At 39.9% G+C, this 12,252-nt stretch overlaps 1 protein-coding gene across 10 annotated transcripts in view; it reads right to left on the reverse strand.

Annotated features, from left to right (window-relative positions):
• Window positions 1–12,252, reverse strand: part of DAB2IP (DAB2 interacting protein) — a 695,389-nt gene that overhangs the window by 171,461 nt on the left and 511,676 nt on the right. For all 10 annotated transcript variants that reach the window (XM_082263572.1, XM_082263570.1, XM_082263568.1 and 7 more), the window contains 2 exons: window positions 10,779–10,877; window positions 9,630–10,184 (listed from right to left, as the gene is read on the reverse strand). In XM_082263572.1, coding sequence (XP_082119698.1) covers window positions 9,630–10,184; window positions 10,779–10,877 — 654 coding nt within the window. The remainder of the gene's footprint in view (window positions 1–9,629; window positions 10,185–10,778; window positions 10,878–12,252) is intronic.

Genomic DNA, 12,252 nt, shown 5'->3' on the forward strand with positions numbered 1-12,252 from the left:
TTCTTGCTTAGCACAGTTGCAGTGTTAGCTGGAGATCACTACCACTTCATTGACTAGGTTTACCTGTTGTAACCTACTGAAAAGGAATTGCTGCTCAAAGTGGATCTTCTGTCAACATTATTTTTTTTGTTTTTTTTACATTGAATAGCATGGTGAAGGGTTAACACAGATACAACAGATACCAATAATTGTCTATGTCTCCACTGGGGATATTTTTCCCTCCCCATCCTAGATGTAGGGGTTTAGAGAACATCCCTCCGCTACTTTAATTCTGGATTAAGGGATCTGCACAAAGTTTTTTTTCTGAGTAAAAATAAAACACACCCATGACAAAACTCACAGAGCATCCACCCTGATCATCTCTGACAATGTGATTGGTTGCTCGCACTTTCCTTTTTCTTGAAAAAGGGGCCCTGTACATTTTCAATCCTCTAGCCATTACAAGTAACGTTATATGATTGATTGCAACAAGATTTAAAATCCGTTTGTGAAATGTTTGGAAAACGAACTTTAAAACCATGTTTTACATAGCATTATGCTAATTAGGATAAAATAATAATGCGACACAAGTTCTACAAACCTCCTCGCCAGCCAACAGCTCATCCAACAGATGTCTGCAGATTAATTCACCGGCAAAGGTGAGGCATTTATCGGATATCACATCCATTCATTGTCAACGCATGAGCGGTCGGGAACAGAGCGCAGTAGAAGGGGGGGAAAGGAGGGGGAATTTTATAATGTTTAGACTTTTGATGGTTAGCAAAGAAAAGCAGACATACAAAAAATTCAGCATCAGGCTGAGGATATCTGTGGCGTCATTTTAATCTGGCTGGCATCATAAAACCAGAGAGGCCTTTTCTCTGCTTCCAACTTCAAATAGGAGATTTCCAGTGCAGCCTGCAACACATAAACATTGCCAGGCACCCACATAATACAAAGCAAACAGGCCATTCACCAAATGGATATACCATACATAGCAAAATTACCAGCCAGCTTGCAAAAAAACCTAATTAGCCCTGTCTAACAGTTTGTGTTAATAACAGAGGGTTTTGTTTGAACACATTTGCAAATATATGCGTAAGCCGCAATGCCCACGTCAGGGAACCGCTGAGGTCCTAACTGTAAAATTTCCAGAGCCTTCATAGTAGAAGCACATATATCAATGGACAGGTTAAGGGCAGGTATGCCCGGAGGGAGCCCACCCCTCCTTAAAGGCACAGGGCCCCAATTCGACCAACTGTTTCTTTTATTGAATGTAATGGTGTGAATTTTTTCTTGATTTAAAAAAAAAAAAAACACGTCTGATTTTTGTCTCATTAGTACAGATTACGATGGGGAAAAATCTTATGAGCAAGACTAGGCATGCTCAGAGAGAAAGAACACATACAAAGCAATCCAACACATGACATCACTTCTGAAGTAGAATTCTGTCGTGCGGGAAAATTTGTGTGCAGTCTAGAGCACATTCCAACCAACAGACACGCACTCTAGACAAAAGACGGACGACCAGTCGGCGGGAATTCGTTGCGTATGTACGAGGCTTAAGGCTCCACACACTGGGGTATAACAGATAGTTTGCACAGATTCATGTAACACACAGAAGAAGCAGGGAGAAATGAATATAACTGCAGTAGTTTTTATAGCCTGTTCTTAGGTTTGCTTTAGATAAACATGTAAGAAGACCAGCTTGATGTCAATGATCCTCTCAGTGTGCTCTAATGATTTATAAAGCTTGTTTCTGTGCATAGTGTGTGCTGATAAATTGTCTCCCCACTTCTAATTACTGACAAGAGGATGGCGTTTTCTGTCTGCACCGCACATTTACGGTTTTTATCTCAGGAATGAATTTGCTGGCCATATCATGCTCCTGCCAGTCCAATAAAAGTGGATTCCTGTAAAATGAGCAAAGCAGAGTGTCTGCCAGCAAACGCACTCTGTGAATCATACAATTCACAGATCATCCCAATGCTGCCAACAATCTCTGAACAGGGAGTGGGAAGGCGGTGAGGATGCGGGAATGATGGCAATTAACACGTGTGTGTTTGCACACAGATCCTGTTTATGTCTGATCATTAGTGGGAATTTCTTTTGCCAATGCTCGCCAGAAAAGAATTCCATGTTGTGTGATAGACACAAATGCTAAATTGAAAATCCAGTGATGGAGGCTGACCAAATGCCTATGTATATAATTTAGGCCCCTCTGGTTGACTGAACCATCTAGAGATGGTAGACCTCTTTGATTGGCTGTAACAAGCCATGGAAGAAGTAGTAGGACCATATTAAAGTATATATAGTTCAGGTATATCTTGGCTTCATATTACCTTGCAGAAGCAGTGATTGGAGTATATGAATGTTTATATAGTTAACTTTCTAGTTGGATGAATAATAGCAAATACATGCAGTAATGGAATAATTTGAATATACATATGTACTGTATATAGTCCTGAGCCGATATCAAACAAAATTGTGCATTGTTCTTATTACTTAAAAAAAGAACTGCAGTCTGTTCACATCATTTGTAATAAAAACATATTTGCCATTCTGAAGCTTCCCTCCAACCACTTTGCATATTATTTTATATATACTGTGATTCTGTACTTGCCAAATATGCTGCAGAAATCTCCCTCCACTAAGTCTGGCTGCAGCCATTATAACTGTGGGCACCTAAAGCTGATGCCTGTTCACTTCCTGGATTTACACAGACACACACACACAAATACACATATATATATATATATATTATATACACACACAGACAGAAACTCACCACTGTTTGCCCGCACATTTCTCCTCTCTTGATGAATACTCACGGATCTCTGCAGTCTCCTGTTATTTCCGCCCTCATCCAGCCCCCTCCAGCTTTGTAACTTCTATTGGCTCTCCTATGATTCACCCCTTCTCCCTTGCTGGAATCATAATATCCACCCTCCCATCATTATCAAAGTTTAACAGTGCTACATATACTGGTAAATGCTAGTTTACCTTGGGGAAGAGGAAGTATTCATAATAAATGCTTAAGAATATTTAGTAATTGTTCTGTACCAGCCCCACTAGTCACCAGAAGAATGATAGAATAAATATAACATAGTCAATAGAGAAGACTGCATGAAACATTACCAAAAAAGTGATTGTTTTTGTGTGTGGAAGTTTGCACAGTGACCCCACACAGCAAACATGACAGAAGGTACTCTGGTCAGATGAGAATAAAGTTGAACTTTTAGGCCTAAAAGAAAAACGCTATGTGTGGCTGAAAACTAACACTTCACATTACCCTGAACACACCATCCCCACCGTGAAACAAAGTGGTGGCAACAAATTGTTGTGGGGGTGATTTTCTTCAGCAGGGACAGGGAAGCTGGTCAATGAACCTACTGAACCTCTACAGTAGTCTTTCTAACTCTCAAGGTTGATGAGAAGATGGATGAAGCCAAATACAGGGCAATCTTAAAAGAAAACCTGTTAGAGTCTGCAAAAGACTTGAGACTGGGGTGGAGGTTCACCTTCCAGCAGGACAACCCTAAACATACCACCACAGCTACAATAGAATGGTTTAGATCAAAGCATATTCATGTGTTAGAATGGCCCAATCAAATTTAAGACCTAAATCCAATTTAGAATATGTAGCAAGCCTTGAAAATTGCTGTTTACAGATGCTCTCCATACAATCTGACAGAGCTTGAGCTATTTTGCAAAGAAAAATGGGCAAAGACTTTACTCTCTAGATGTGCAAAGCTGGTAGAGACATACCCAAAAAGACTTGCAGCTGTCATTGCAACAAAAGTAGGTTATACAAAGTATTGTCTGAATACAAATGTACACCACACTTTTCAGATCTTTGTAAAACATTTTGAAAACCATTTATCATTTTCCTTCCACTTAACAATTATGTGCCACTTTGTGTTAGTCTTATCACATAAAATCCCAATAAAATACATTTACTTTTTTGGTTGTAACATGACAAAATGTGGAAAATTTCAAGGGGTATGAATACTTTTTCAAGACAATGTACACACCCAGATGCATAGATGACACCAAATTACAACAAACTTCAGATCAGAGCAATCCATTAACATATTTTCATGCTATTCCAAGGCTTCATGCACACGGGGCATCTGTAAAAGCCTCTTTGAATGCAAGAACTACTGGCAGGAAAATGCATCATTAAAAGAACCATTGTTAAAAGACCCATATTGCAAACAAATTTATGAATGTTTAGGCACATATAGCATTTGAGCATAAATGCATTCTGCTGGCCAGAATATTCATTCATGCTAGCTATTGTAATGCATTAACACGCAAATGCGTTAGGCGTCTATGCGATTTTGGAAACGTATAGCACATTTTCAGCTCCTCTCAAGAACGTTTTGGTGGCTTTTTTTTCTGCCTGTAAATGCTTCTCATCTAATAAGTCTGTAAACGTCAATGTGTGCATGGACAGATGGCTTACATAGAGGTTCTTTTACAGGCTGAAACAAAACGCTAAACGCCTGAATAATTGGCGTTTCAAGCCCCAAGTGCATGAGGCCTAATAATGTGAAGAGATAAAGAGGAAGTTTACCAATTTCCAAAAATAGACAGAGCCAGCCACAAACAGGAAACCTCAATAGTGCTTGCACTTATATCAGGGTTAATGTGAAAATATATGAACTTTCATCAAATATTGTTTCTGCTAACTAGGAGTTTGCAAACCAAACACTTCCTTCCACATACCATACTTCACAAATAAGCAGGTTGGTGCAAACTTTTCATTTCCTAAAAAAGGGCGTTGAGCCCCGGTTCACACTTGTGCGAGTGCCGGGTTCGCATGTAATGTCGGAGCGCACTGCTCCTTCATTACATGCGATCGGCTGTGCGGTGCGAGTTTAGCCATACACTTTGTATGGCTAAATCGCACCGCAGCCGCAGCAAACGCGCACAGGGACCCTTTTTGGAAGCCGCATCAGGATCGGATCGCACAGCGGTTCACACTTGTGCGATCTGATCCTGTGCGAACTGCACGATCGCACTGCGATATGCGATCAAACTGGGGGTGTCGTTAAGATTACATTGACACCCCCAGCGTATCGCATATGGCAGTGTGAACTGCCGGGGGTGCGTGTGCGATGCGGGAACAGGTTGCGAATTCGCAGCCTTCCCGCATCGCATCAGTGTGAACCGGACCTCAGTATTAGTAAAACACAACGTGGAAGGAAAATGTCACAATGAATGCTCTAAAAATTACCCAAGTATCTACAACAAAGATAACCAGATTTCCACTTTCCAGTTACTGGGGTACTACAAGTCCCAGCATTTGATGACTGAAGCAATCAATAGACCTGATACTGGTTATACAAACTCCAGACTCTTGCAGTGGATGTATTCGAGCATGGGAAATAACCAGCATGGGATATATAAAGATTTGGCAAATAAACAATGTGGGATGTACAAATTCTTGGGAAATATCCAACATATATTATGTAAGGAAAAGGGAAATATTTAGAGGAGGATCCATATTGCTCATGGAAAATATATCCAGTGCTGAATATAGGACATGGGAAATATTTAGAAAAGAGTATACAAGAACATGGAAAATATTCGATGTGATATAAAGGACATGAGAAATACCCAGAGTAATGATATACAGTCGTGTAAAGAAATAAGCACACCCTACTAAAAATTGTTGACTTTTTCAACATATTTGAAAAGGTACACATTAGATCCTGATTTATATAGTGTCATCAGATAATGGTGACATACTTGAACCAGAGATACCTAATATTGTCTTGGTTTATTAGTTTTCATGATCTAAAATAATAACAAATGCAGATTTGTCATATGGAATCACTAAGTACAGCCCCACATTTACCACCACATCAAATCCATGAAATTAGCATCTAGTAATCCAAACTAGCTGTTAATGATTTGACATTCTTACAGGGTATGCTGGCAGAATGTATTAAATTAAAATGTAAGTTCACCTTTTCAGAAAAATGAAAAGGTGAATTACAATTCCATACCCTCCCACTCCCTGGTTCGAGCTGCAACTACCTCCATGGGTGATAAAGTTTCACTGTACACGCAGCCTGGTGCAGTGGTCCTGGGATTTAACCTTTTCTATACCGGGCCAATTCTGAAACTCCTCTCCTACATGTAAAAACCACCATTTTTTTAATAAAAAATTACTCAGAATCCCCAAACATTGCATATGTTTTTTAGCAGAGACCCTAGGGAATAAAATGGCGTTCGTTGCAACTTTTTATGTCACACGGTATTTAATCAGCAAATTAAATTAAATAAAAAAAATAAAAAAAACACAAAAGTTAACCTGATTTTTTATTTTTTTTTGTATCATGTGAAAGATTATGTTACGCAGAGTAAATAGATACCTAACATGTAAAGCTTTAAAATGCACACACTCGTACAATGGCGCCAAATTTTGGTACTTAAAAATCTCCATAGGCTACACTTTAAAAATGTTTACAGGTTACCTATTTAGAGTTACAGAGGAGATCTTGTTCTAGAATTATTGCTCTCGCTCTAACGTTCAGGGCAATACCTCACATGTGATTTGAACACCATTTACATATGGGGGTGAAACTTACATATGCGTTCACTTCTGCGTGCGAGTACGTGGGGGCGCTTTCAATTTTATTTCTTTAATTCTTTATTTTTACACTTTTTTTTATCACTTTTATTTCTATTACAAGGCATGTAAACCTTGAAAAGGAAAAAGGCATAACAGGTCCCCTTTACGGACTATAAGACCCCACATCTCTCCGCTAGGCTGGAAAGCCTAAAATCAAACAGAAAAAAAATGATCTCAGGCTTTTTTAGCCAAATACACGTCAGTGTTTACAACTACCAATGTCGGATGTGACGTCATAACGTTGCGTCCGGCCTTCGAGAGTCATAGAGATGACCAGGGACCATCTAGTGCTTGGTCAGCTCTATGGTAAACTTCCATCGCCAGTGAATTCATTCTCCAGCTCGCTGATTGCATGGGTGAGCTGGTAAAAATACAGAAAGGCTGAACTGCCGCTATAACTGTTTTTACTGTGTCTGGAATCACCGGCGGAAAAAGAAAGATATCAATGATGCCTGCAGTTGCAGACATCATTCAGATATCAGCACTCAAAGTCCATCAAAGACATCATATGACGTCCTTCGGGCAGGATGTGGTAAAAACTGAACGGTTTGTTCTCTTTTTTCCCTAGGGACACTGGGACAGATCAGATTGGTTCTGATCCGTCAACAAGGTCACGTTCTAGGAATAAAGGAGAAGAACAGGGTGGTTTTAAAACGCCAGGACTACTGCACCAGACTGCGTGGACAGTAAAACTTAATCACCCAAGGAGGTAAGTGCAGTGTGGATCTGGCGGGTGCGGAAAATGTTCATTCACTTTTTAATTTTTTCTAAAAAAGCTCTAGCTGGGGCAATCCTGGTGTTCTTCCTCACGTTCCTTTTTTTCTTTCCCCCTTTTCTTGTCTGTTCTCTTTCTTCTATTTACTCGGGCTCTTCCGCAGAAATGATCTCCATTTCTGCATCCTTTTGTTTCTTGTATAGTGAACCTACAGTTTTCTGTTAAAGGCACAAAGATTCCATTTTCTGTTATCCATATTGTTCCTCTGTCACTACATGATTAATGTGCTTTTTGTTTCGCTAAATGTTTTGTTACTGGCCATAATTTCTCTATTTGATGTACAACTGCAACTGACTTGCTAGTCATTAATGAAACATTTTTTTTATCCCTGTGTCTGACCGCAGCTGTACACTATATTCCTTAAAGGATAAGTTCACCTTTGGGAACATGTTACATGTTCCCCCGAATTTAAGGTGGAACATGTAACGTGTTCCCAGTGCTGCCCCCCCCCCCCCTTGTGGTAACAGTATTGGGAGAAGTTTCCTGTACTAGATGCCACTGTTTGAAAAACAGGGTGGCCATGCGGGACTCCGCCCACACGTCTGCATCATTTAGACACACAGCTCTGTGTGTCTGAAAGAACTACAAGCCCCAACATTCTTAGCTGCTGTTGGCTGTTTATCAATGAACTACCCACCAGGGTGCTGTGGAGTTCATTCTGTCTTCCTGTCAGGGAGTATTGGCTTACCCGTACAGGATTTACAGGAAAGCCGATACACTGACAGTGTGCAGGAGACCTGCATGGGATCAAGCATGATCCCCTCCCTTCGGAGACTGGGCCGCAGGGCAGTATTCCAACATGATACAGACCCCAAAGACACCTCCAAGATGACCACTGCCTTGCTAAAGAAGCTGAGGGTGAAGGTGATGGGACTGCCATCCAACCATGCCAACCATGACTCCAGACCTAAACCCTATTGAGCATCTGTGGGGCATCCTCAAATGGAAGGTAATGGAGCACAAGGTCTCTAACATCGATCTGCGGATCGTTGGTGCAAAGCTTTCCAGGCTCTTGCAACAAAAAATAATAAATGCACATTTTTTCCGCAAAAACTATTTGAATTTTTTTATTTTTGTTTAAAGTGAATTTATCCTTTAACATTTAAAAATATATATATATATTTTAAGAGAAAAAGTGGAATAACCCTTTATAACTTAACTTCTTTTTGCTACTGACATGTGTGGTGTCATCATGCCAAGATCAATAGGTCTTCAGAAAGAAAGCTGTGGATGCCTTTGAGTCTTTAAAAGGACTTAAAAAAAACAAACGGCACACTATTTGCAATCAGCATTCCAGTGTAAGCAAAATAATCGCAAAAATGTGTCCAGGAACGAGTGGTCCAGCAAATTCAATCCAAGAGCTGACTGTGTGATACTAAAAGAAGTCTACAAGAATCCTAAACTTTTATTGCAGGGTGTTCAGGTAACTCTTGCAACAGATTGGATCAAAATGCATGCATCTACAACCAGAAAGAGGTTGTACCAGTTCAACCTGCATGAGAAAAGTGTATAAGAAAAATACTTTGTTGTCCAAAAGAGAACAAAACAGCAAAAATTACAGTTTGCAGATTAATAGCAGAGGGAACCACTGGCTCCTGCTGCGGTCAATTCAATCCTGTGACGAGGGAGTGTGGTTGGAGCCGAGCCATGCTGCTTGTGTCTGTGGAACAGGCACCCCAGCTCGGGATCGAGCCCGCAGGTGTGCCACCAAAGGGAGCCACCGAGAAGAGCCAGGAGACCAGCAAAGGACCATAGAAGAGGAGGATTGGGGCTGTTCTGTGCAAAATCACTGCACAGAGCAGATAAGTATAACGTTTTTTTATTTACTAAAAAAATGACCCTTTACAGTCACTTTAATGATGTCAGTCACTGGTGGACAGCTATACAAAAACACCAAAAAGAAATTATTTCTAATACAGGGAAAATGCCAGCTTTTGATGGCAAGGGTGTATTTATCTTTCCACAGTACATGTATTACATCTATTGATATTCTGTTGAATACATTTTTTAAAAGGCATTTTTGGTGTTCCTATTCAAGAGTATCAGCTTCATCTGTAGGTATGGTTTTAACAAAGATCTAATGTTTGCCTGTTCAAATATGTTGGCAAAGTCACCAATTTCCATGGGGCCTACTTCATTTGTAACATGTATTACAACATGGAAAATACCTAGTGTGTGATATATTTAAGGAAAAAGACAAGCAGCACCTTCAGGCAGCATCAATCTCACCTTGGCCTTCCCAGTGCTCTGCAGTATATGGACCAACGCGGATGCCATTTCCTCCTTGTTCTTGACGCTGAGGACACCCTCCAGGGTGGAGCACAAGTTCATGTAGTTATTAGTGATGTACTCCGCAAACTCTTTGTACATCTCCATGGGAAGGATGTTTATGCTCTGGTAGCGGCTCTTGATTCGAATCATGGGGCCAGCTGATTTGCCTTTGCTAGTGTTTGTGGACACCACAGGGTACCATTTCTCCACAAACTGGCGTCCTGTCACTGCAGCGATAGGGATATTGACCAGTCCCATGTAGTTGTTCTTATCTTTCTTCTTCTTCTTTTCTGTCTCCTTGTATAAATGCACCGTTATGCTCTTTAGTGCTGGCAGGTTGTTGAACTCAAAATGCTCCCCCCAGAAGACATTGTCCGTTTTCAGCTTGCAGGTAGTTCGTGCATAAAGGACATCATCCAAAAACAGCTCACATAGGTATTTCTTCTTTGCAGGAAGGTCCTTGGCTTCAATAATCCACAATTTAAGCATATTCTCCACTCTGCGAGTATTGTCCTACAAACACAAAAATAACTCAGTTCTTGAGGGAGATGGTCTAGAGACCCTACAGATGCTGTATATGATTCAGTAGGATATGGTGTACATAGGCCACTAAGGTGCATATACAGTATAATTAACATACAATATAGGGACAGAGCTCTCTAGTCAATAAATGCTCCTGTAGGGAAAAAAAGCTGCATCATGGCGGTCACCTCTTTATTTTTTCCCATAATCTCCCATGGTCATATGACTGTTCTGTGGTGGGGGGGGGGGGGGATATAGCTTAGCCATTAGGGCCACCACCTTGTTATTTTACCCATAATACCATTACTGCACACATGATGCTAAGTGATTACACATCTGTCCTGTGCCAAGATAAAACAGCCCTTATAGCGGTCAACCTTTTTTCTTTCCCATAACCCTATTACTGGACATATGATGCTGAGCTGTCACATGACTGTCCTGTGGTGTGATAAAGCAGAGCCAATATGGCTGCCATCTTTTAATGTTTCCCTTGATTCGATTTCTAGACAAAAGTGGATTTGTCACATGACTATTCAGTGGGTGGGAGTGGATGGAGGGGAATAAAGATATTGAACCACACATTACCTTATTGGGATGAACAGCACGACGGAGGTTTTCCATCCATTTGTCGCGTTCAGCTGCTGAGCGACAGGAGAAACATTTACTTCCAGAGGATGCTGTAACCTGCCAGGAAAAGATACGTGTTACTTAAGAAAAACATGATTCTAAATCTCCACCTGAAACAAAACATTGATACTTCTACTTAACAAAAATGATCACTTTGCCAACAGGACCAACCACACCCTCACAAATGGTGTGCCTATACTCAGTCCATCTTCTCTACATCATACTGACTGACAGCACACAGAGGAAAGTCAGCACAACTAATCATGTCTAGGAAGCAGTTTGTTATCCTGGTTCAGACTTGCTCAGTTATGATATGCAGAGAAGGAGGAGTCAAATATAGATCCTGATTCTTTAAATTGTATCATATATGCCTAACTGTTGTAGGAATACACCCTAGAAATGGTGTATTTTTCACATAAAGGGAGATGTTATTTTTGCAAGTTTCATATAATATGGCTGGTATAGATGAAAATAACACTACTATAAAATCAGAAAACAACAGCTTGCACTGTGCATAAATTATATAATCAACGCTAGTATAAAAAATTCCGCACAAATGGATAAAATTTAAATAAAATTTGTTGGCTGCAGTCTCCCTAAAAATATAGTGTAAAGCTATATTCAGTTAATGTAAAAAAATATAGGGTAAGTTGGCGCTGCCAAATAGTATAAATAAATCAATGGGAGAAATGTGTTCCTTATACACACTAGATAAATGTATTCAATACAACACAGTCAAATACACAAATATAGGCAATTGCACTAGACCAAAAAATAGATAAAATACAAAATTATTAGCTGTGATAAAACGTTGATAAGTGGTGTAGTACAAAATTAAAGTGACTGGTGCTAATTATAAAAACATAAACCTGAGATAAAACAGTAGGTGAAAGTGGTGGTGCTGTGTGAATGCTTAAAAATTAAAATATGAAAATGTCCCAGGTTAGAGGATTAATAAATATATAATAGTTAATGCCAGGTGAATAAGAAATATAAATAAATAACTAATAGAGGTGTACAAGAAAATTCCAAGTAGTGCTATACGATCTAAAAAAGCAAATAGCAATAAATAGGTGATATATGGTGAGTGAATAAATTAGTATGTGTATATAACTAAACTAATATACGTGATCCAGTAAAAAAGCTTGAGCGTAGGTACGTCAGTTCCGCCCTATCGAACTTGTGAGACGCACATCCGGTTGGTGAGGCGCACGGCGTCCCGGAAGTACCGCTAAACGAGGGGTTTGCGGTCCCTACTCACCTATGGACATTTTTACTTGCATTTAAATGTGAGTACTTTTAATATTTGTCAATAAACGCCATATTATTAAACGGTACATCACTATATAGTGCTTCTTATCTTTACATCATCGGACACTTGTATACCGTATGGAGAGCTGCCTTTGAGATTACTTATCGCTTGTATGCACAT

This window comes from Pelophylax lessonae, assembly GCF_965119305.1.
Source record: "Pelophylax lessonae genome assembly, chromosome: 7".
Lineage (NCBI taxonomy): Eukaryota > Metazoa > Chordata > Amphibia > Anura > Ranidae > Pelophylax > Pelophylax lessonae.